Raw genomic sequence first — 25,051 nt, 5'->3', positions numbered from 1 at the left:
AGGCCATAGTCGACCTACTCGCGGATCACTTCGAGGCACTCTATACCACCCAGGCGCAATACTCGATCGCGGAGGCATGTGACTATATTAAAGATCTGACCATTCCTGGCCTCTCCCCGGAAGCGGCGCTCCAACTTGAGGCGGATATCACAGTGGAAGAATTACAAGAGACAACCTACACGTTGGCATCAGGCAAAGCACTGGGCCCCAACGGGTTCCCAGTGGAACTGTACAAGAACTCGGTTCTAATCACGGCCCCCCATCTCCTCAATATGTTTGCCGACAGTCTGGAAGCGGGTGAACTCCCTAGAGAACAGCGCCTCGCCACAATTATTCCAATCCATAAACCCGGTAAGGTGGCTGAGGCTTGTGCCTCTTACCGCCCCATCTCTCTGATTAATGCGAAACTCAAAATCCTAGCCAAATTACTAGCGCAACGATTGGCCCCGCACCTTTCTACCTTGGTGCACCCAGACCAGTCTGGCTTTGTGCCGTCTCGCAATACGTCGCATAACTTACGACGTCTGCAGGCTGTCTTGGCCCGCCGGGACAGTATAAAGGAACCAGCTGTTCTCCTGTCTCTTGACGCCACTATGGCGTTTGACACCGTAGAATGGCCCTACCTATTTGCTGTACTTCAGCGTATGGGCTTTGGCCCCAAGTTCTGCGCCTGGATTCGATTACTTTATACGGGACCACTGGCCCAGGTGGTGGCGAATGGCCACATCTCTAGGGTCTTCCCGCTCGGTCGAGGGACTAGGCAGGGTTGCCCACTCGACCCCCTACTGTTCACTCTAGTCCTTGAACCGTTGGCAATCTGGATCAGATGGGAACCATCTATTAAGGGTATCCAGTGGTCACCGACGTGGGAAGATCGGATATCTCTCTACGCGGACGATATCCTTCTTTATCTCACCTCCCCCAAGAAGTCTATTCTCGAGCTTCTTAACGTCTGCGAAAAATTTGGAAGAGTGTCGGGATATCGGATTAACTGGACTAAATCGGTCCTATATATTCTTGCAGGCCACCCGCCGTCACTCATGGCAAGCTGCCCCCTGAGTTACACTCACGCGGCGTTTAAATACCTGGGTATCTACGCCTAGTCAGACCCGGACGAATTCTACGCCCTTAATTTGAAACCCCCACTGGACTGTTTCAAACGAGATGTGACAGTATGGCGTTCCCTCCCTCTCACTCTCCTTGGTAAAGCTGCACTGTTCAAAATGATGACGCTTCCCCGCTTCCTGTACATTCTCGAAAATACACCATTCTCGGTCCTCCCCTCCTACTTCAGGGCGATCTCCTCTGCGGTTTCAACTTTGCTGTGGGACGGTAAGCCAGCAAGGATAGCACAATGCAAAGTGGTGAAGGACTGGTATGATGGTGGCATAGCACTCCCAAATATAGAACTATACTACTGGGCGGCCCATCTCAAACAGATTAACTACTGGTTGCATTCCCCGCACACTGAACCCGCTTATTTAGCTGACAGACAATGCTTGGAACCCAAGGGTTTGCTGCGAAACCTTTATAGCCGTAGTATGCCTTCCGACCTGATTGGACCGACGCGACACACGATTCACCTCTGGTACAAGGCACACAGACACCTCCAATGCGCTAACACAATCACGCAAATGACACCATTGTGGGACTCATACAGACTAGGTTTCCTTTGCAACAGTAAAGGGTTCCGGGCGTGGGACAACATAGGCATATCAGTTGTGGGAGACCTTTGGAATAAACACAGGGTAGTGGACTTTGCGTTTTTACAAACCAAATATGAGATGGCACAGTCGGAACATTACAGGTACAAGCAAATCCGTCATGCTCTGCAGTCAGCCATCCCGGCAGAGACAGTCCTACAGGAATCCACTCCTCTTGAGGATAGATTGCTCACAGAACACATGCCCTCCAAAGCGACATCCTTCACATATCGAAAACTGGTAAACAACCTTCCGGACAGGCTGGCTAGGTTACGGCTGAGCTGGGCGACGGATGTGGGCGACTTTGAGGACTCAGAATGGCAGGAGGCTATCTCCTCGCCAAGGGAGACGGCGATCCCCTCCAGACTTAAGTTGGTGCAGCTGAAAATACTGCAGCGTACGTATTACACCAAAACAGTATTGCATAAGATAGGGAAAGCCTCCCACGAGTACTGTCTTCATGGATGCGGGGAGAGGGGAACGTACTACCATACTATTTGGGACTGTGGTCGAGTGGCGAGGTTCTGGGCCGCTGTGATGCGCACCATATCTCAAACCATGGCTGTTACCCTGCTGCTGGAACCTCGGCGTTGCTTGTTAAACGTATGGGATGCAACGGACTTGACCCTTCGCCAGCAGGACTGGACCATGCTGGGGATGATGGTGGCAAAACGAAACATAGCTAGGCTGTGGGGTGCTGAAGCTTCAACTACGCTGAAGGACTGGTGTAGGGACATGGACGTAGCGATGGTTGCCGAGAAAGCGGTGTTTGTACATCGGGGATGCCCCAGGAAATGGGGGCAGATCTGGGGGGCGTGGAACAAGTTCAGAGGAGACATCTGTGAACCGCCCCAGATTGACTCGGACGAGGCCCTTCTGGACTAAGAGTCTCCCCCCCCCATGATTCAGTGCTATATGGTGGGTTTTTATTTTCTGGCTCATTCCGGTATTTAGCCTGTGACAGCAGAAGGCTTTTCGATGGTGATTTACCTGTATCTGCACTACGTATTTTCACAACACTACACACATGACTGTTTATGTCGTCTTCTTTATTTGCTGCAATACAAGCAAGTTTCGTTAATTTAAAAATAGAAAATGGACCTAATTAGATTCATAATCCTTCTGGATCTTATGTACTTTCTTGATTATGGAATGCCGCCGTACCTCAGGGTTGTCGGCTCATGGGCTGTGTTATTATTGATTGGCTGAATAACTGACTACGTTGCGGCCGGCCCATGGGGTTGTAGGCCAGACGCGGTGTACAAATGTGAAATACAATAAAGGTCTTTTAAAAAAAAAACTTCAGACACTACCCACTACTCAAGATCCAGACTCTAGAAGCCAGACCAATGCAAAGCCGGTGAATCTGTAGCAGCCCCATGCTGTAAAAGTACAGAAAGAAAAAATATTTTCAATCCTCACCCGGAGAATCCACAAAACAGTTCCACTGCTTAGGTACTAACCATGTGAAAGTAAAAAATTTAGGAGTGGTTGAATGGACTCAAACACATAATCAAAGGATGTAAATGAGATGAAAACTAATAATTGGGTATCAGCAGAGATGATGTAATTATCACTTAACAAAACCATTACCCAACACTATAGGAATGGCTGCCAACCTACAATCCTCACCTGGGTTTTCGGTTTTTGCCTCAAACACTTTACTACACACCTCGTGGCCAGCTAATGCGATAGTCACCAGCTCTTCCTCACCTGCAAAACAGTAAGTAATGTACAGATATTACACAAACAAACACCAAAGTAAATGTTGGGACAACACTGCTTCCACATTAACAGTTATATGGCAGACTCATCCTCACCTTTCTGATTTGACGGAGTCTCTAGTCCATCTCCTGCCCCTTTAAAAGCCATACTGGAAATGCAATCACTCTTGGCTTTCTGAGTGCTCTGCCGCATGGCTGCATCACCGGAAGACAGTAGTGCCTTTCGAGTTAGATCGATAAGATCCTTCCCAAAGAAGGCCTCCTAAAAGCCCAACATAAAAGAAGTTGAGGAGATAGATAACAGTCAAAAGAAAGATCAACCATATTTCCTAGATCACCTTATCTATGCTAGGTAGCAGTATCTCCTGCCACAGACAAAGGACCTAATTATTTAGGGGCAGCAGTTCGACAAACAAAGCCAATAGCCAATATTAGATTAAGAAATTCCTGTTTACATACTTGGGAATAATGTCTCCTAAATAACCATTCCTCACCTGAAGATAGGCTGGGAACATGTCCTCCAACTTGCTCTTCTTCCTTCCGCGACGCTTCTTCTTCTCATCTCCCTCTGTAGCACCAGCCTCCCCTACACCATCCTTTGGGCCGTCTCCATGGTTAGCTGTGAGAGAAGTTACTGATTACACAATTCACTGATTACACAGGAAAACTGCAACACCTGCTATAAAGCTTTTCTCAGGCTCTAATCCTCAGTCAGACTTTTTAGACAGACAACAACTGCTTTTAATCAGTATGTCTATAACCTATGAGGACTTTCCTTGCAGGAAATACTACTCTCAGCGAAGAGCCTGGCACCTATATATGGAACAAGTTACTTGCTTTGATAATGCACTTTTAAGTGGGTACCTGAACAGCAGATTAATCACATTTGTGAATTACCCCGAATGTCAGACTTTATCAACAACTTTGAACAATTGCTCTCATCCACTGGCAGGTGTAGCCATTGGATTCCACTGAAGCTATGCACCACCTCCGGAAGTTATGGCACAGCAGTATATAGGCACCATCCCTGCCCTGTAACATATAGTCAGTGTAGTTTTACAACTTGAAGACATTTTCTGGCTTCACATGCTGTGCATTATTGCACCATCTAGCTGTTGGGTCCTAAATTGATGTATTTGTCCTTTTTTTCTGTTGGTGGGCGTCGTCATACCACCATTTGGTGTCGTCCTGTGACATCTACGTGCTTCCTCCGGAAGCTCCTAACTTTGGTCGCCATCTTTTCCTTTTTCTTTTCCCTCTTGTCTCATCTTCCTTGGTGGAGGAGGGTGGATTCGGTAGTGAATCCAAAAAATCCTTCAAACTGCAAAACTATACCGACAGGTAAGAAACTATATGTTTTGCAGCGTGGTTCTTTTCTGGATTCACATTCGTGCATAGACATTGTAGCGATTTGCTAGACTTGTGGTGGCTGGGTAGAAGATGAGCACTGGTTTGTGAATAGATGTTGCAAGATTTCTTGTCCTACTTCTGCTTCTTTAATCATTTGAATGTATACACAGTCATGTTTCGTGAACGTGTGCAATGAAGACCAGGTTGCCGCCAGGCAAATTTCCTGAATTAGAGTATTGGCTAGAAAAGCAACAGTAGCATTTTCCGTTCGAGGCATGTGAGCTGCAGATCAGATGCTGTGCATAGACTAAAACGGTACAAAAGGGGGTGGTGACGGACGGAGCATCTGAATCAATCAAACACTCACACCCAGTCAATAGATCTGGGTTTAATCCATCACCGTTCTTTAGCCCACTCTGCCACCCCAGTTCAGACATGGCCATATGCAAATCAGTGTGACCCCGTGCCTCATGGGAACAGTCCAGCCAGAACTGCCAACCCAAACCTTCCCTGGACCGGAAACAAGATTCCTAGGACCGGTTTCTGGCAGGGTATGCTCAGACGTGAGTCCCTTGCTCACTTTGCCACTGTGTGAGTGTTTGATTGGTTCAGATGCTCCGTCCATCACAACCCCCTTTTGTACCGCTTTGTTCGCCATAAGTTGGCAGGGTATGCTCAGACGTGAGCCCCTTGCTCACTTTGCCACTGGATTCAAGCAAGCCTGGCTGAAGACGGCTGAAATGCCAGCAACCAGTCCTAGGAAGCTTGATGTCTCAGGCTTTGCTAGCCAGATACGATAGGGCTCATTATGATGAGCTGGAAAAATGTATGCAATTTCTGCCTGATTAGCACACATCTAAGGCAAATGATCTAATCCAAGAGGGAAAACTTATCACCAATACCTACAAGTGTGCATTAGATGCAGCAGTCACAGCAGCACGCGCAGTAAACACCAGCGTATTACTACGCAGACAGGCATAGTTGAGAATTTCAGGTTTCAAACCTGAGGTACAGGCCTCTAATCTCAATCAGCACTTAGATAAGGAACGCCTCTTTGGTCCAGCAGTTGAAAAAATGAAGGTCACTGAGGTCGCAAAGTCCATGGGGGCTTTACACTTATCTGCGAGTAGGGGTTCCTTTCGGCACACCTTTTACAGGGTTGGCTCCAAAAATATTCCACAGACAATCTCTCCTCCTCTTACAAGGGCAACAACCAATCGCCCTCTTTAAGAGGCTATTTTAGAAGAGGTTTTAGAGGAAACTATGGTAACGGCAAAGGCAACTCCACACGCACTTCGCCCGCAAATAACAAACGGTGACTTCCTTCCGCTAACCCCTATCATTCCACTCCTGTAGGGGGACGTGTCTCTCAATTCCTCCCTTTCTGGAACACCATCACCTCAGACAAATGGGTTTTACAAATGATCGAATACGTTTACTGCCTGGAACTTACAAACGCTCCCTTTAAACATTCCTCCAAGATCATGCGCAATATCACAGGAACATTTTACCCTTCTAAAGCAAGAAGTTCTCTCTGTTAGACAAAGGAGCTTTTGAGCCAGTCCCATTAAAATATCAAGGTGCCGGCTCTTTCAGGCCATTACTAGAACTCCGAGAACTAAATCTATACATTCAGTTGGATCACATTCATATGGTCTCACTCCAGCAAGTGCTACCGCTACTTCAACAAGGTGACTTTTTGTCCACTCTGGACTTAAAGGACGCCTATTTCCATATCCCAATACATCCTGCTCATCGCAACTACCTAAGGTTCGTAGTAGCTGAACAGCATTGCCAGTTCAAGGTGCTCCCATTGGTAGTAACTACCGCACCCAGAGTTTTCACCAAGTGTTTAGCGGTAGTTGCAGCTCACCTTCGAAGACCACATATTCACCTCATCCCATATCTGGACGACTGGCTCATAAAAACCAGTTTGCACACTCACAAAACAGTGCAGTTGCTCCATTATCTTGGATTCACAGTGAACGTGTCCAAGTCTCATCTACAGCCATCCAACACAGGCGTATCTGGGAGCCACAATAGATGCACACAAGGCTTTGGCCTACCCCAATATTGCCAGAACCGGCAACATGCAGACTCTGCTCTGCCAGTTTCAGCCACATCACTCATTGCCAGCTCAAGTTTTCTTGCAGCTACTAGGGATGATGGCGTCTGGCATACTAATAGTTCCTTACACAAGACTTTACATGCGTCACCTTCAGGACTGCTTAGCACGTCAGTGGAACCAAGTTCAGGGTCAGTGATCAGATCTAGTGTTGGTGGACGGCCACACCCATCACTCTTTGCATTTGTGGAATACACAAAACCTTTCAAAAGGGGCGGCCCTTCATCGACTCAGTTCCACAGATAGTGTTAACGGCAGATGCATCGCTCACTAGTTGGAGAGCTCATCTCCAGATACCTATAAATCAGGGCATGTGGAGCTTGCAGCAAAAGCAGCTTCACATAAACCATCTAGAGCTGCTAGCGATTTCTCTAGCACTGAAAGCGTTTCGAGTTCATCTAGTAAGCAAAGCTGTGCTGATCCGTACAGACATGACAGGAATGTACTACTTACAAAAACAAGGGGGGGACACAGACACTCCAGCTCTCACAACTAGCACAGACCATCTGGAGATGGTCTGATGGCAGCTGACCTTGATGTAAACAGGAGATAATATCAAAAAGGGGGAGTGAAGAGGTGGTGCTCAGCGGCACCAAGGTGGGCGCATCCTCCTCTCCTGAAAGTACGGTTATCAAAAAGGTCCACCTCAAATTGAGTTAATGTGTGTCCAGATGTTTGTGGAATCACACAGTGTGTTAAAATACCCCTCACACACCAAAAGGGCCCTTGGTGTCATGCTTCATCATTGGGGTCTTCCCGCCCCGCTGCGGGACGGGGCGTGCTGCAACAAGCGACTACACTGGAGCACCTTACTGATGTGGGTGCTATGTGAGTGTATTGGAGTGAGTGTCAGTATGGTCAGGGGTGATATATAAAGTGATGTTAAAAAATACCTGGCCTTGTGGTAGAAACAATTATTTAATAGACACTGGCTGGTATTGTTCAAAAAGTGATTCGGAGAGATAAAGCAAGTTAATGGGCTTACTCTCTTGTGCGGGTCAACATGTTTCGGGGCGCCGTACCCCTTCGTCAGGACCGGGGTCAGATCCCCCTGTCACTCACTAATGTCTTACCACAGAAATATTTTAATAGGTGTATGTACAAAGGTGTGTGAGAACATTCTCATTATCAATGTGTATTGATATATAGTTTATATCATTAGTTTCCCTAGCTCTATCAGAAAGGAGGAAGCAATGAGCTGCTGGGGTTGAGTAAGTACGGCATAGCCGACTGGGAGAAACTACTGTGCATTTACTATTTAACCTCCTAGAGCCTGAACACCAGGGCTACCATTACAAACCAGGGAACTAGAATATATTTTCTTTTTTTCCCCCATTTTTCTCCACCTGCAGTTGGACCCTAATATACCCTTGGTCCAGACTTGGCTCATGGGGCACTGACTCCATTCTCTCTCAGTATGTATTTTGACCATAGTACATGCATTTAAAGCTAACTTACTGTGTTTATGTTCTAATGTTTGTGTGTTTTACTGTATCTTGTCTAGGACCCAACTGTCCCACAAATGGATATTTTCCATTCGGTAGGGACTAACAGTACTACTGTTTCTATGTGCGTTTGCCTTTTTATCCCTTACAGGTGACATAAGTCAAGCGCAATGGGATTCGCGCATTAGTAATCACGTGCTCTTGTTTTTCAGGCTTATTACATCAGGATTTCTGATAGAGCTAGGGAAAGGAATATGCTACTTACTAGTATGCATCTGTTCTTGGCATAGAGGGCTGCAGAGTGGTACATTTATGAATAGATCGCCATCTGGTGTTGGGCTCGGATGATTGCACTTTGTTTTTCTTCTGGAGAAGTCTTTGTCGTCATAGGTGACTCCTCCTCTCGGTGTTAGTGCGCATGGGCATCGGCTCCATCCTTAGATTGTTTTGCCATAGTAGGGTTAGATGGAGTAGTGTAGTATAGTACATAAAGATATGCCCATGTAAATGTATCTAAATAAGATAATGTTGGGACAGACACAGGTTTCCGGGGAGGCAGGGAGGGCATGTACCACTCTGCAGCCCTCTATGCCAAGAACAGATGCATACTAGTAAGTAGCATATTCCGTTCGAGGCATATGGGCTGCAGATGGTACATTTATGAATAGATTGTACAGCAGTTACCTCCCTAGCGGTGGTCACCAGTGTCTGTCGCAACTGTCTGAAATAGAGTTTTTAATACAGCTTGGCCCACTCTGGCTTGTTGTGCAGCCTGTACATCAACACAGTAGTGCTTTGTGAATGTATGTGGTGTAGACCAAGTTGCTGCTCTACATATGTCATCTAGGGGAATGTTCCCTAAGAATGCCATAGATGCTCCTAGTTTTCTTGTGGAATGAGCTCTAGGAGGAACAGTTAATGTTCTCTTTGCTTTAATGTAACATATTTGTATACATCTTACAATCCATCTTGCGATGCCTGCTTTAGAGATAGGATTGCCCTTATGTGTTGGGGAAAATGCTACAAATAGTTGTTTAGTTTTCCTGAAGTCTTGTGTTCTTTCTATGTAGTACAAAATGGCTCTTTTAACATCTAGTGTATGTAGAGCCCTTTCTGCCACCGTCTGTGGCTTTGGAAAGAAGACTGGTAATTCCACTGGCTGATTGATGTGGAATGCTGAAATTACTTTAGGCAAGAACTTTGGGTTTGTTCTAAGAACCACTTTATTCTGGTGTAACTGTAGGAATGGTTCTTGTATTGTTAATGCCTGTAATTCGCTTACTCTTCTGAGTGAGGTAATAGCTATAAGGAATGCCACCTTCCATGTAAGGAATTGTATTTCGCACCTATGCATAGGTTCGAAGGGTGGCCCCATTAGTCTGGTGAGTACTACGTTGAGGTTCCAGACTGGGGAAGGTGGTAATCTTGGTGGAATGACTCTTTTAAGACCTTCCATGAATGCTTTTATCGCTGGTACTCTGAACAGTGATATGCGCTGCCTGTTTTGTAGGTATGCTGCTATAGCTGCTAGATGTACTCTGATAGATGTGTACGCTAGATTACATTGCTGTAAGTGTAATAAGTAGCAAATAATCTCCCTTGTTGATACGTCTAGAGGGTTGATATTGTTATTAGTACAGTGTATAGCAAACCTCTTCCACTTAGCTGCATAGCATGCTCTGGTGGTTGGACGTCTCGCTTGATTAATTATTTCCATGCAATTTGGGGGGAGATCGAAGTACCCAAATTCTAGGATTTCAGGAGCCAGATCGCTAAGTTCAATTGAGTTGGATCTGGGTGCCTTATTTCTCCATCGTTCTGTGTAAGGTGCATGGGTAGAATTCGTAGCTTTTGATGTGGCACTTGTGAGAGTTGCAAGAGCGTGGTGAACCACGGCTGTCTTGCCCACGTGGGTGCTACTAGTATCATGGTCATTGAATGTTGTTGCAGTTTCCTGACCACTAATGGGATTAGTGGGAGAGGGGGAAAAGCGTATGCAAATTTGTTGGACCAATTTATCCATAACGCATTGCCCTGCGACAGGTGATGTGGGTACCTGGACGCGAAGCTTTGGCATTTTGCGTTCTGATGAGTGGCAAATAGGTCTATCTCTGGTTGTCCCCATCTTTGGAAGAATGGCTGCAGTATTTGTTGGTGCAGTTCCCATTCGTGTATTTGTTCCGACTGTCTGCTTAAGATGTCTGCTATCTGGTTTTGAACTCCTGGTAGGTGTTCGGCTAACAGATAGATGTTTTGAGGAATGGCCCATCTCCAAATTTCCTGTGCTAGTCTGGATAATTGGAGAGAGTGCGTCCCCCCCTGTTTTTGAATATAATACATTGCTGTCATGTTGTCTGTTCTGATCAGGACTGCTTTGTGGATAACATGTATCTGAAAGGCTTTCAATGCTAGAAACACTGCCAGTAGTTCTAGATAGTTGATGTGCAGTGTTCTTTCCTGCACACTCCACCTTCCTTGTACTGTGTACTTGTCCATATGTGCTCCCCATCCGGTGAGCGATGCGTCTGCTGTTATTGTCACCTGTGGAATTGGCTCTAGGAACGACCGCCCCTTGGTAATGTTTGTTCTGTTCCACCACTTCAGAGAGCGGTGTGTGCGGTCGTCTACCAACACCAGATCCGTAATCTGCCCTTGAGCCTGATTCCACTGTGTCGCTAAGCATTCTTGTAGCGGACGCATTTGTAGTTTTGCATATGGTATTAGCAGTATGCAGGATGACATCATGCCTAATAGCTGCATGAACACTCTTGCTGTTAGTGAGTGTTGTGGCTGAAATCTCTGAATGATTGTAAGCATTGCTTGGACCCTGACTGGGTTGGGGTACACTTTGGCTTTTTCTGTGTCTATAGTAGCCCCCAGATATTGTTGAACCTTGTTTGGTTGTAGGTGTGACTTTGTGTAGTTCACCGTGAACCCTAGCTGGTGTAGTAGCTGAATTGTCTTTTGTGTGTGTTGCAGACACTCCTCTTGCGACCTGGCTTTTATTAGCCAGTCGTCCAAGTATGGGAAGACATGAATTTGTTGTCTTCTTAGGTGAGCTGCTACCACTGCCAGGCATTTTGTGAACACCCTTGGTGCCGTCGTGACACCAAATGGAAGGACTTTGAACTGATAATGTTGTCCTTCTACCACAAACCTGAGGTATTTCCTGTGGGCTTTGTGAATAGGGATATGAAAGTAAGCGTCTTTTAGATCCAGTGTAGAAAGAAAGTCCCCTTTCTTCAGTAAAGGAAGTACTTGTTGGAGCGTGACCATGTGGAAATGTTCCGAATTTATGTATGCGTTGAGAGGTCTTAGGTCCAGTATTGGCCTTAGAGACCCGTCCTTTTTGGGGATTAGGAAGTATAGGGAGTATACTCCTGTTCCCTGTTGGTGCTGTGGAACCTTCTCTATGGCATGCTTTTCTAGCAGTGATATTACTTCCTGTTTTAATAGTGTCAGGTGATCTTGTTTCATTGGACGCTGTTTGGGGGGGATGTTTGGTGGGGTAGCTGTGAGTTCTAGGCAATAACCATGTTGGATAATTTGTCTTACCCACTTGTCTGATGTGATGTTTTCCCAGACAGGTAGGAACTGTGATAGGCGTCCCCCTACCGGTGTTATATGGTCTGGGGGAAGCTCTATGAAGTCACTGTTTTGGGGTTGGAGAGTTGCGGTTGTTGTTGTTTCCGCGACCTCTACCCTTGTTGTTGTTACCCCTGTATCCACCTCTAGAATTACCTCTGGGTGATGTAGGTGTAAAAGAGGTTTGCTGTTGGTTTGTACCTGTACTTTTGGATCCTCCTCTATAGGTGGATCTACGAAAGGAACCTCTTTGTGTCGGCTGTTGCAATGCTCCCATTGATTTAGCCGTTTCTGTATCCTTTTTCATCTTTTCTAGGGCCTCATCTGTCCCTGTGCCAAAAAGTGTTTTCCCATCAAAAGGTTGGTTCAGTAACGAGGTTTGTACCTCTTGTTTGAACCCTGACACTCTGAGCCATGCATGTCTCCTTAACATGATGCTTGTATTTGTCGACCTTGCCGCAGTTTCTGCCGCGTCTAGGGCGCACGTTATTGAAGTGTTAGTAATTAACTTCCCTTCTTGTATAAGTTGATCAGCTCTCTTTTGATGTTCTTTAGGGAGATGTTTGATGAGTGTTTCTAACTCATCATAATGCGCTCTGTCATACCTTGCAAGTAGTGCTTGCGTATTAGCTATGCGCCAACTGTTTGCCGCTTGAGATGCTACTCTCTTGCCAGAGGCATCTATTAGTTTAGACTCTTTGTCAGGAGGTGGAGCTTCTCCTGTAGATAAAGAGTTTGCTCTCTTGCGAGCGTTTGTGACCACTAGTGAGTCTAGAGGAATTTGTCCCTTAATGTATATTGGGTCTTTTGGAGCTGCCCTATATTTTTTATCAATTCTTGGGTTCAATACCCTAGCCCTCACTGGGTCTTTGAATATCTCTGATGTATGACTGAGAAGGCCCTTTAGCATTGGTAGTGTTCCTGATGTTCTTTGTGCAGTAGGTAGTGTTTCTAATAAGAAGTCCTGTACTTGAGGTTCTGTATGTAGGTCTACCTTATGAAATGTTGCTGCTCTAGTAATGAGTTGTGCAAACCCAGTATTGTCATCAGGAGGTGAAGGTTTTGAGGGATATGACTCAAGGTCGGTATCATTACCTGATCCCACATTATACTCCTCCCATGGGTCTGCCTCCTCTGGGATTGTGTCCTCATCATCCCCAGGGTGTCCCCCCTCCCCTGTGTCACTCTCTCCATCTGTTGTAGGTGTAGATGGACGTGTGGGAGGAATATCTGGCCTATTGTGAGGAAGAGGCGAAGATGGTGTGTGAGGTTTGGGAGAAGGGGGAGGAGTTGTATTCGTCCCCATTGTTCTCTTCTTTGGATGAGCCTTGTCGTCCAAATGTTCATGTTTCCTCTTTTTAGGTAGTTCTGTGGCTACCTTGCCAGTCTTTGGGTCAATAAACAAAGTCTTTTGTTTAGGATCCGTTCCGTGTTCCTGTGTCGGTACCGCAGTTTTCGGTTCCGAAAGGTGTTTTTTCTTTGAAATGTCCATTTGTATTTTCGGTGCCGAAGTTTTGTTCGGATCCGACTTCTTCGGTATCGAAGATGTCCCCGGTGTCGAGGGTGTTTTCGGCGCCGAAGCGTGCTTCGGTGTCGACATGGACTGCTTCGACTTCGAGCTTTCCTTGACCTGGTGCTTCGGTGTCGATGTGGTCGGTTTATCGGAACCGGAACCACTATGATGGGGGACCGAGTGTTTCGGTTTCTGTTTCGTTGCCGGGCTCGAAGGCGGGGCGTTGGAAACTTTTTTCGGTTGTCTGACCGGGCTCGAGGGTGGGGTCGACACCGTGCGGGGTCTGTTTTTCGGTAAAGGGACGTCGTCACTCACGGTTTGTTGGACGTCGATTTCCTCGACGTCGGACTCGTCCGCTTCTGACCCCGCCTCGTCGGCCTCTTCTTCCTCCTCTTCTGGGTGCTGGTCCTCGAACAGCTCCGGGATTGCTTGTGACTGCATTCTCGATACCTCGTGTCTTCGGGCTCGACGGTTTCTAATCGTCGATTTTGACGAGAACGCTGCACAGGCCTCACAGTCCCTGGATTCGTGTTCAGGGGACAAGCAGAGGTTGCACACCTCGTGTAGGTCCTTGTGTGGGAACTTAGCACCACACATTGGACATTTTTTGAATGGAGTCCTTTCCATGGACCCCGGGCTGGACTACGTCGAGTTTCTCGTAGTCGTCGTCCTTCGAACCGCGTCGGTATGGAGTGAAGTCGCGTTCGATAACGATACCGTCGATTTGGAAAGGAATACGCGCCGGTTATAACCTTCTTTGTTGAAGTCGGTCCGGAGCGCTTCGATCCTCATCCGAACCCGATGGCGGAAAAAAACAATCTAAGGATGGAGCCGATGCCCATGCGCACTAACACCGAGAGGAGGAGTCACCTATGACGACAAAGACTTCTCCAGAAGAAAAACAAAGTGCAATCATCCGAGCCCAACACCAGATGGCGATCTATTCATAAATGTACCATCTGCAGCCCATATGCCTCGAACCTAATGATATAAACTATATATCAATACACATTGATAATGAGAATGTTATCACACACCTTTGTACATACACCTATTTAAATGTTTGTGGTAAGACATTAGTGAGTGACAGGGGGATCAGACCCCGGTCCTGACGAAGGGGCACGGCGCCCCGAAACAGGTTGACCCGCACAGGAGAGTAAGCCCATTAACTTGCTTTATCTCTCCGAATCACTTTTTTAACAATACCAGTCAGTGTCTATTAAATAATTTTTTCTACCACAAGGCCAGGTATTTTTTAACATTACTTTATATATCACCCCTGACCCTACTGACACTCACTCCAATACACTCACATAGCACCCACATCAGTAAGGTGCTCCAGCGTAGTCGCTTGTTGCAGCACGCCCCGTCCCGCAGCGCAGCGGGAAGACACCCATGATGAAGCATGACACCAAGGGCCCTTTTGGTGTGTGAGGGGTATTTTAACACACAGTGTGATTCCACAAACATCTGGACACACATTAACTCAATTTGAGGTGGACCTTTCTGATAAACCGTACCTGATGTAAACAGGGTCAGTAGGTGCTGGCTTATATTTCTCAACCCTGGACGTGATGATTCTTGCCCAGACAGGGCCCTTGACAACCTCATCTCCATGCTTAAGCATCCCCTTAAGCATTAGTAATGTATGCATACTTTTCTGAGTGGATCTTAAGGTCTCAAACAAGAAGTCCTCCTCTAAAGCCACCTTATGTAGTTCCACCCCATGGTAACGAGCAGCCCTGTTATGAAGCTCAATGTAACCTCTATTGTCGGGAGGCAATGGCCTGAACGGATATAAGTCAGGGTTAGGGGCTGTGTGTGGATCAGTATCAAAATCCTCCCATGAGTCAACATCTTCTGGCCTACCCTCATCCCCATTCCCTTCATCCTGTGGGTCAGGTGATCGTGGTGGTGAATTAGTGGGTGTAATGAGTAGTTGAGGATTAGTAGGTGAAGGAGGTGGTACATAAGGTGGTGATGAGTTTGTACCCACATTCCTTTTCTTCAGGGGTATGTGATGCTCATCCCGATGGGTCAATTTCCTTTTTTCATGCAATTAGGCATGAATATGTCCAGTATCTGGGTTAATAACCAGTTCTTTTTGTTTCAGATCCGAAGGTGGAACATGAAACTGAGGCTCTTTTGTCTTTTTATATTTACCTGCAGTTGTCGGCGTCAAACGTTTCGGCTTTGAATTCTTTGGCACTGAAGATTTAGGCTTAGACAAAGATGGAACATGGACATGCTTGAATTTTGGCGTCAAGGTTTTCGGCTCTGCACCGGCATGAGACAGACCGAGCCTGAAGGCTTTACTTTGCGTTTCTGCACCGGGCCCAGGTGCAGGGTGCTCGAAACTTTCTCGGTACCAACCTTGGCCCACAGCCAGAGCAAGGACCAGAGCCTTTTTCGGTTTTGGTTGTTGGGGCAAGGGGGTTTCTGTACTCAAGGTACACTGACCCGGTATAACTTGCTTCTCTTCTTCCATGTCGGAGTCAGCTTGGGACACGGAGACATGTTCCTCTTCCTCGGCTCCTTGAGGGTGTGTATCTTCACAGTTGGATGTCCGGTACGGATCCACCCTGGTGTTGCATCTCGTGATGTTGAGCCCGACGGTAACAAAGCGTCTTCTTTGATCAAAACGTTCGGCACGCGTTGGTCTTTCTCGTCGTGTTCCGGGGACAAACAGATTGCACACTTTGTGCAGGTCGGTGCGCGGAACTTGGCACAACACCCGGGACAGAGCTTGAATGGAGTCCGTTCCATCAACTGCTAGCGAGCCCGGCGTGGTTAGGCCCAATGCCCCTCCACGAGTTTTCCGATCGAAGATTCTTGGTTCGAGACAATATGCAGAGAATGAGGAACGTGATCGAGAACAATACTGTTGTGGGTAGTGGATTGCGCGTCGAAGGGCACCCGAGAAACGGTACCGAACCAGAGCGCAGCAACACGCATTCGAACCCGATGGCAGAAAAAAAAAAAATCTAGCAATGGACCGAAACGATGAGTCACCTACCTCGTGACTGGAAAAGACTTCGAACAAAAACAAAGTGCAAACATCTGGACCCAACACTAGATGGCAGGCTATGCACCGCATGTGGTCTACAGCGCACATGCCTCGAACCGGTCTTTCCGTTGGGATCTTTTTGGAAAGGCGCTCTTTGAGGCCCCCATTGGGAGTATTTTTTCCATTTTGGCGTGTAACATTTTCTAGTGGGTGGCTTCCTTGCCTCTCGTAGAACTGCCATTGTGCTTTCTGGTAGTTTTAGGTGTGCAAATTCTATGACCTCAGGAGCCATGCTGCAAGGCTCAGGCTCTCGGGTTCTGGGTGAAGTACTTTCCCCTTTTGCATTGTTAAGTCTCGTCTTGTCTTCCTGGCAATCTGTGAATTTATCCTTGAGACCTCTCCATTATCTCTGATAACCAAGACTGGCTCGCCCATTGTGGGGCGATGAGAATCATTGTTATGTGGCTGGTCTTGCATTTATTTATCACTCTGTGGAGAAGTGGCATCGATGTAAAAGTGTAAGCAAATATCGTTGACCAGTCTATCCATAGCGCATTCCCCAGGGACTGATTGCAAAGATGCTGGATGCGAAAAGTTGGCATTTTGCATTGTGGGCTGTTGCAAGGAGGTCTACTTGCGGTGTTCCCCACTGTGAAAAATCTTAAGGAGTTCTGTCTGATTCAATTCCCATTCGTGGGATGATGACGTTTGTCTGCTCAGCCTGTCTGCTTCTACATTGTCTTTTTCTGGTAGGTGTACGGCTATTATGTTTATGTTACTTGGGACTGCCCACATCCAGAGGAGCTGAGCTAGATTCGAGAGTGGCCATGACTCTTTTCCTCCTTGCTTGTTAATGTAAAACATGGTGCTTGTGTTGTCTGCTTGTATTAGAACTGTCCTTCCATAGATCTCTTTCTGAAAGGCCTTTAAGGCTAGGAACATGGTTTTTAACTCTAGGATATTGATGTGCTTCAGAGCATCCTGCTGTGTCCACAATCCCCTTACTTTGAGGTTGTTCATGTGCGTGCCTCATCCTATCTGTGAAGCATCTGTCATTATGGTCACTGTTGGAGTTGGCTGTGTGAAAAGTCTCACTTGTGATAGGTTTGTTTGGGTCCACCATGCTATTTCCTGCTGTACTGTATGCATGACAACCACTAGATCCTCCTAACTCCCTGTTGCGTGTGACCTGGTTTCCTTGACCACAAATCTTACTAGCCTCTTGTGTTTCTTGTTCATGGGAATGTGTAAGTGGGCATCCTTTAAGTCTATAGTTGCCATGTAGTCTTTTTGCAATCGAGGAATCAACTCTTGCAGTGTTGTCATTTGACCCTTTGAGTCTTTATGAATTTTTTGAGAAATCTGAGGTCCAATATCAGACGCAGTTTTCAGTCTATCTTTGGAATTAGGAAGTACGTGGAGTAATGTACGAGTTACTTACCTCCGGTAACAATGTATCTGGTAGAGACTATTCTAGCCGCAGATTCCTTCGCGTAGAATTATCCCCAGGCGTGAGACTGGATCCGGAAAACTTTTTGCCACAGCATACCTGCGCGCCGGGGGACAACATTACGCTACTCCGGCCAAGCGTCGTCCGCGTACGAGACATCAGCGAGGTCACATAAGTCCCACCCCAGCGCGCCTATGTCAGTTTTCTTCGGAAAACTTTTCCAGGCCACAACGTGGAGCCAGCAGAGAAACTGTGGAAGCATGGGAACAGTGTGCGAAAAAGAAAAATGAAAAAGGAATGGTGATGAAGAACACCAAAATAAGCAGTGCCAACACAGCAGCACCCAAAAGCAGGGAAAGGAGAAAGAAGAGAACACAGCCCTGAGCAGCTACCCTGCCAGTCATGAAAACAGTACCCCCCTTAAGACAAGGAACATATGCAAAATGTCATGACAACATGTAGCGGGACTACAACCCCAACCAAGACCCATGAAGGGAAACCAGTTCCAAGACAAACAGGGAATGGCAGACCTCCAAGGCAACCTCAGCACAGAGTGCGACCCCCCCCCCCCCCCCCCCCCCAAGGGAGCCAGGGCATGGCCAAATGACCCACGCCCAGAGGGTCGCAGAGGAGCCAGGACCTTCAGAACCAAGTGGGAGGTGAAAGGAGGGACAAAGGAAGGCATCCTCAATCCTGGAACAACCAGAGCAGAGGAACCCAGGAGTACCTATAGATCCAACCTCAACAGTGCCAAAGCAGAGGAAGGAACAAAAAGCAATACAACGGTTTGTCAAAGAGCAAAAGAATGCACGCACTCATCAAGCCATCCACCGGGAGGAGAGTGCAGTAGGACAAGCTAAAGGGTCCTCGCAGAACAGGGAGGAAGGGCGGGCCGTGAAGGAATCTGCAGCTAGAATCGTCTCTACCAGATCCACCGTTACCGGAGGTAAGTACCTTGTACATCTGATTGAGATTACTAGCCGCAGATCCCTTCGCGTAGAATAGATACCTTAGCCATACCCACAGGGAAGGAGGGCCTGCGGAAGGACCCCACCAGCCGGGATATAACAGAGGCCCACAGGGGACTAGTCCAATGGACAGGGCTAAGAGCCCCGTCCTCCCAGGCATAGGGGGGTGGGACCCCCACAAGCAGAACACCACAGACCCCAAGAGGGATGTAGGAATAAGAAAGGATTTGAAGAAGCCCGTTCACTCACAACAGGGGAACCAAGGGCAAGGGCAGGGAGGCCGAAGCACCCCACACCCCTACAAGGCAACAGAGCTTCCATCCAATGCCAGGACAAGGAAGAGGAATTAGAAAAGCCTAGAGGGCCCAAGGAAACGAGGGAAAAGAAGGCTAGCCCACCGTAGAAAGAAGGCAACAGACCAGACAGAACGGCGCCAGCAAAAATAAACCGCCAGAAGCAGGAAAAACAGCCCGGAGACCCAGGAGAACCGGGCAGGCAACACCTGAAAAAGGGAGAAACACAATCAGGACAGGAGCAGGAAGGAGAGGAAATACCCAGACACTACCTAAAGAGGCATCAGCAACATACATAAAAGCCATTGAGAGCAGGGGCCCAAAGGCGACCAGAACTCCCTAGCAGAGCACAAGCTATATACAGCTACCACTACCCCACATAGGGTAAGTTAAGTCCCAAGACAAGGGAACCCTCTTTGGAAGAAACTTCAGCAGCAGAGGAAACAAGTATTTGTAATGCAATAGGTCTCGCATTTACGTAAGTTTGAGCTATTCACATTGCAAATAACAATGCCTTTTATTTTTGTGTTAGATTTTAAAACATAAATAAAAGGGCATTGTCATTTACAATGCCAATAGCTTAAACTTGTGTAACCGCAAGACCTATTGCATTGCAAATGCTTGGGGTTTTTTTGTCCGCGGGACCTGTTAACGCATCGGTCAGGTTGGCTTAGACTACATAAAACGTTTTGCAATTTCAGTGATTCTTTGCACTGTTACACAGCTTTTGTTAAGTTGGTGGAGGTTGGTGGAGGTCTCTAGGACAAAAGGTCAGCAATTCTGCTAAATAAACGGCCTAATATGTTTCTGCTAAATTATTTCAGACAAAGGATGTAAGAAGCTAGCTCAACATACTCTCATGACGTATTGTTAACATAATGCATTTAATAAAGCTGTTTTTCAGCCATGGCCAAATAATATAAAATCAGTTTCTATTACAATTAGGGTAGTCATGAAATAAGCCCCCTGTCCCTGTTCAAATGTTGATTGAATGAACCAGAATTACAATGCAAACACTGCTAGCATGCAGCAATAAACATGCTGGTAATACTATTAGCCTTCAGTAGTAAACCATGATAATACTGGCTTCACTTAGCAGCAACTAATGACGGACACTGCAAATACCTCCGGAAGGGAGTAGTAAACAGCAAGCTAACAAGTCCACCAATGAAATGAACAAAAATTACAACGCAAATACTGCTAGCACCTAGCAATAAACACACTGCTAATACTAGTATAGCCTTCAGCAGTAAACAATGATAATACTAGCTTCACCGAGCAAGAAATAAATACTGTGACACTGCAAATACCACCGGAAGTGAGTAGTAAACAACCTGCTAACACGGCAACCAATGAACACTAACTATAGTGCAAATACTGCTAGTACTCAGCAATAAACACGCTGAATAATACTGTTTGCCCCGAGTAGTAAATACTACTAATACTGAACAGTAAACACACTACTATTACAGCATACCCTAAGGAGTAAAAACAATGCTAATACTTCTAGTCCTGAGCAGTAAGTACACTTAACAATGTGAGCAAAGTGCAGAGGACTGCTAATAATGTAAAGCGCCAAGAAGTAAGCACACTACTAATACTTCTAGCTTTAAGCAGTAAATACACTGCCAATACAGGAGGAAAACAGACGCCTAACACGGTCAGCGCCAACAGGCAAACATAACTCTTTACTGCTAAGTCTGTTCAGTAATCAACCAACGAGCACAACACACACACACACACACACACACACACACACACACACACTGTGATAAACAGTCAGCACTGGGCAGTAAACGTATTGCCGATACAGCACCAAGCAGCAAAACACACGGCGGGCACTGTCTGCACTAAGTAGTATACACACTGCTAGTACTGCCTGCGCCAAGCAGTAAGCACACTGCTAGTACTACCTGCACCGAGCAGTAAGCACACTGCTAGTACTGCCTGCACCGAGCAGTAAGCACACTGCTAGTACTGCCTGCACCGAGCAGTAACTACACTGCCTGCACTGACAGTAAACACACTGCTAATACTGCCAGCCCTGAGCAGCAGACATAATACGAAAATTGATGGAACTGAGCAGTAAACATGCTGTTGATACCGCCTGCACCGAACAGTAAGAATTCGGCCTGCACTGACAGTAAACATGCTGCTAATAGTCAGCCATGTACAGTAAACATACTGCAAATTCTGATGAAACTGAGCGAGAAACACTAACCATAACGTCAGCACTGAGCAGTAAACTCCTGCTGCCAGCACCAAGCAGCAAATACTCTGCTGACTGCATGCGCATGGCCATCGTGACTGGGAAGCTCACGTCCTGAGACGCTATACGAGTCACTAGAGGGAAAGAACTCGCCCGTCTCGCAGAGGGCCCTGGTACGCGACACACACGTGCGCGGCACACACACACACACACACAGAACCTGCCAAACACTAGACGCGCCATACTTTTTTGCCCACAACATTATGTACATTTCAGTATCCCTTCCTCCCGGGGTGTAACACCTACTCCACCGTCCGGCGTCAAAGCATGGCCTCTGCTCGGTGCCAAGGTAGCACATGTGAGCCGCTCAATGCACCCAACAGACTCAAAACAATACGCATTAGTGCACACGGGCATAAGACAACACGGACTACCACTGAATGGCACTTTCCATGTGGGCAAACGGCCTCCTCCCCAAACACACTCTCTTCCTCCGCAAGTTATGTCCTTATGCGGACAGTGCAAGAGAGGTGAGGGACCTTTGAGGTCATCGGACGCCAGGGGCAAATATGGAGGGTGCGATCTACTCAGACCCCATGGCCCTACCTAGACCTGAGGGAAACTGTGGTCAGACAGACACACAGACGCACACAGACACACAGAGAGACACACAGACACACAAGATTCACAGACGCACACAGAAACACACAGACACACAGACACACAGGGAGACACACAGGGAGACACACAGAGAGACACACATAGAGACACACAGAGACAGAGAGACACACAGAGAGACACACAGACACACAGAGACACAGAGACACACACAGAGACACACAGAGAGACACACAGAGAGACACACAGAGACACACAGAGAGACACACACAGAGAGACACACAGAGAGACACACAGAGAGACACACAGAGACAGAGAGACACACAGAGAGACACACATAGAGACACACATAGAGACACACATAGAGACACACAGAGACAGAGAGACACACAGAGAGACACACATAGAGACACACAGAGACAGAGAGACACACAGAGACACAGAGACACAAGATTCACAGACGCACACAGACACACAGAGAGACACACAGAGAGACACACACACAGACACAGAGACACAAGATTAACAGACGCACACAGACACACAGAGAGACACACAGAGAGACACACACACAGACACAGAGACACAAGATTAACAGACGCACACAGACACACAGACAGACACACAGAGACGCACAGAGACACAGACACACAGAGACAGAAACACAGACACACACAGACACACACAGAGACAGACGCACAGAGACACAGACGCACACAGACACAGAGAGACACAGAGAGACCCACAGACACACAGAGAGACACAGAGACAGACGCACAGAGACAGACACACAAAGAGACAGAGACAGACGCACAGAGACACAGACACACAAAGAGACACAGAGACAGACGCACAGAGACAGACGCACAGAGACACAGACACACAAAGAGACACAGAGACAGACGCACAGAGACACAGACACACAGAGAGACACAGACACACAGAGAGACACAGACAGACGCACAGAGACACAGAGACAGACGCACAGAGACACAGACGCACAGAGAGACACAGAGACAGACGCACAGAGACACAGACACACAGAGAGACACAGAGACAGACGCACAGAGACACAGACACACAGAGAGACACAGAGACAGACGCACAGAGACACAGACACACACAGAGACACAGAGACACAGAGACACAGAGAGACACAGAGAGACAGAGAGAGACAGAGAGACACAGACACACAGACACACAGACACACAGAGACACAGACACACAGACACACAGACACACAGACACACAGACACACAGACACACAGACACACAGACACACAGACACACAGACACACAGACACACAGACACACAGACACACAGACACACAGAGACACAGAGACACAGAGACACAGAGACACAGAGACACACAGAGACACACAGACACACAGAGACAGACACAGACACAGACACAGACACAGACACAGAGACACAGACACAGAGACACAGACACAGACACACAGAGACAGGCACACAGAGACTCCCCCCACACAGAGACCCCCCCACACAGAGACCCCCCCACACAGAGACCCCCCCCACACAGAGACCCCCCCCACACAGAGAGCCCCCCACACAGAGAGCCCCCCACACAGAGAGCCCCCCACACAGAGAGCCCCCCACACAGAGAGCCCCCCACACAGAGAGCCCCCCACACAGAGAGCCCCCCCACACAGAGACTCCCCCCACACAGAGACTCCCCCCACACAGAGACTCCCCCCACACAGAGACTCCCCCCACACAGAGACCCCCCCACACAGAGACCCCCCCACACAGAGACCCCCCCACACAGAGACCCCCCCACACACAGAGACCCCCCACACACAGAGACCCCCCACACACAGAGACCCCCCCACACACAGAGACCCCCCCACACACAGAGACCCCGCCACACCCCCCCCCACAGAGACCCCCCCACACCCCCCCCCCACAGAGACCCCCCCACACAGAGACCCCCCCACACAGAGACCCCCCCCCCACACAGAGACCCCCCCCCCCACACAGAGACCCCCCCCCACACAGAGACCCCCCCACACAGACGACCCACACACAGAGACCCACACACAGAGACCCACACACAGAGACCCACACACAGAGACCCACACACAGGGACCCACACACAGGGACCCACACACAGAGACCCACACACAGGGACCCACACACAGGGACCCACACACAGAGACCCACACACAGAGACCCACACATAGAGACCCACACACAGAGACCCACACACAGAGACCCACACACAGAGACCCACACACAGAGACCCACACACAGAGACAGACAGACACCCACACACACACCCAGACACACACCCAGACACACACAGAGACACAGAGACAGACACACAGAGACACACACAGAGACACAGACACACAGAGACACACACAGAGACACACACAGAGACACACACAGAGACAGACGCACAGAGACAGACGCACAGAGACACACAGAGACACACACAGAGACACAGACACACAGAGACACACACAGAGACACAGACACACAGAGACACACACAGAGACAGACGCACAGAGACACAGACACGCACAGAGACACAGACACAGAGACAGACGCACAGAGACACAGAGACAGACGCACAGAGACACAGAGACACAGAGACAGACGCACAGAGACACAGACACAGAGACACAGAGACAGAGACACAGAGACAGAGACCCAGAGACAGAGACCCAGAGACAGAGACCCAGAGACAGAGACCCACACACAGAGACCCACACACAGAGACCCACACACAGAGACCCACACACAGAGACCCACACACAGAGACCCACACACAGAGACCCACACACAGAGACCCACACACAGAGACCCACACACAGAGACCCACACACAGAGACCCACACACAGAGACCCACACACAGAGACCCACACACAGAGACCCACACACAGAGACACACACACCGACAGACACACACACCGACAGACACACACACCGACAGACACACACACCGACAGACACACACACCGACAGACACACACACCGACAGACACACACACACCGACAGACACACACACACACACACCGACAGACACACACAC

The 25,051-nt window shown here is 48.0% G+C and overlaps 1 protein-coding gene across 9 annotated transcripts in view; it reads right to left on the bottom strand.

Annotated features, from left to right (window-relative positions):
• KMT2D (lysine methyltransferase 2D) overlaps nucleotides 1–25,051 on the bottom strand; it is a 1,543,965-nt gene that overhangs the window by 902,528 nt on the left and 616,386 nt on the right. For all 9 annotated transcript variants that reach the window (XM_078685770.1, XM_078685786.1, XM_078685782.1 and 6 more), the window contains 3 exons: nucleotides 3,922–4,046; nucleotides 3,524–3,689; nucleotides 3,336–3,416 (listed from right to left, as the gene is read on the bottom strand). In XM_078685770.1, coding sequence (XP_078541896.1) covers nucleotides 3,336–3,416; nucleotides 3,524–3,689; nucleotides 3,922–4,046 — 372 coding nt within the window. The remainder of the gene's footprint in view (nucleotides 1–3,335; nucleotides 3,417–3,523; nucleotides 3,690–3,921; nucleotides 4,047–25,051) is intronic.

The sequence above is a fragment of the Lissotriton helveticus genome, chromosome 1_1 (genome assembly GCF_964261635.1).
Source record: "Lissotriton helveticus chromosome 1_1, aLisHel1.1, whole genome shotgun sequence".
NCBI classification, from domain to species: Eukaryota; Metazoa; Chordata; class Amphibia; order Caudata; family Salamandridae; genus Lissotriton; species Lissotriton helveticus.
The sequence above is the reverse complement of the archived record's forward strand: the minus strand, read 5'-3'. Positions and strand labels throughout refer to the sequence as shown.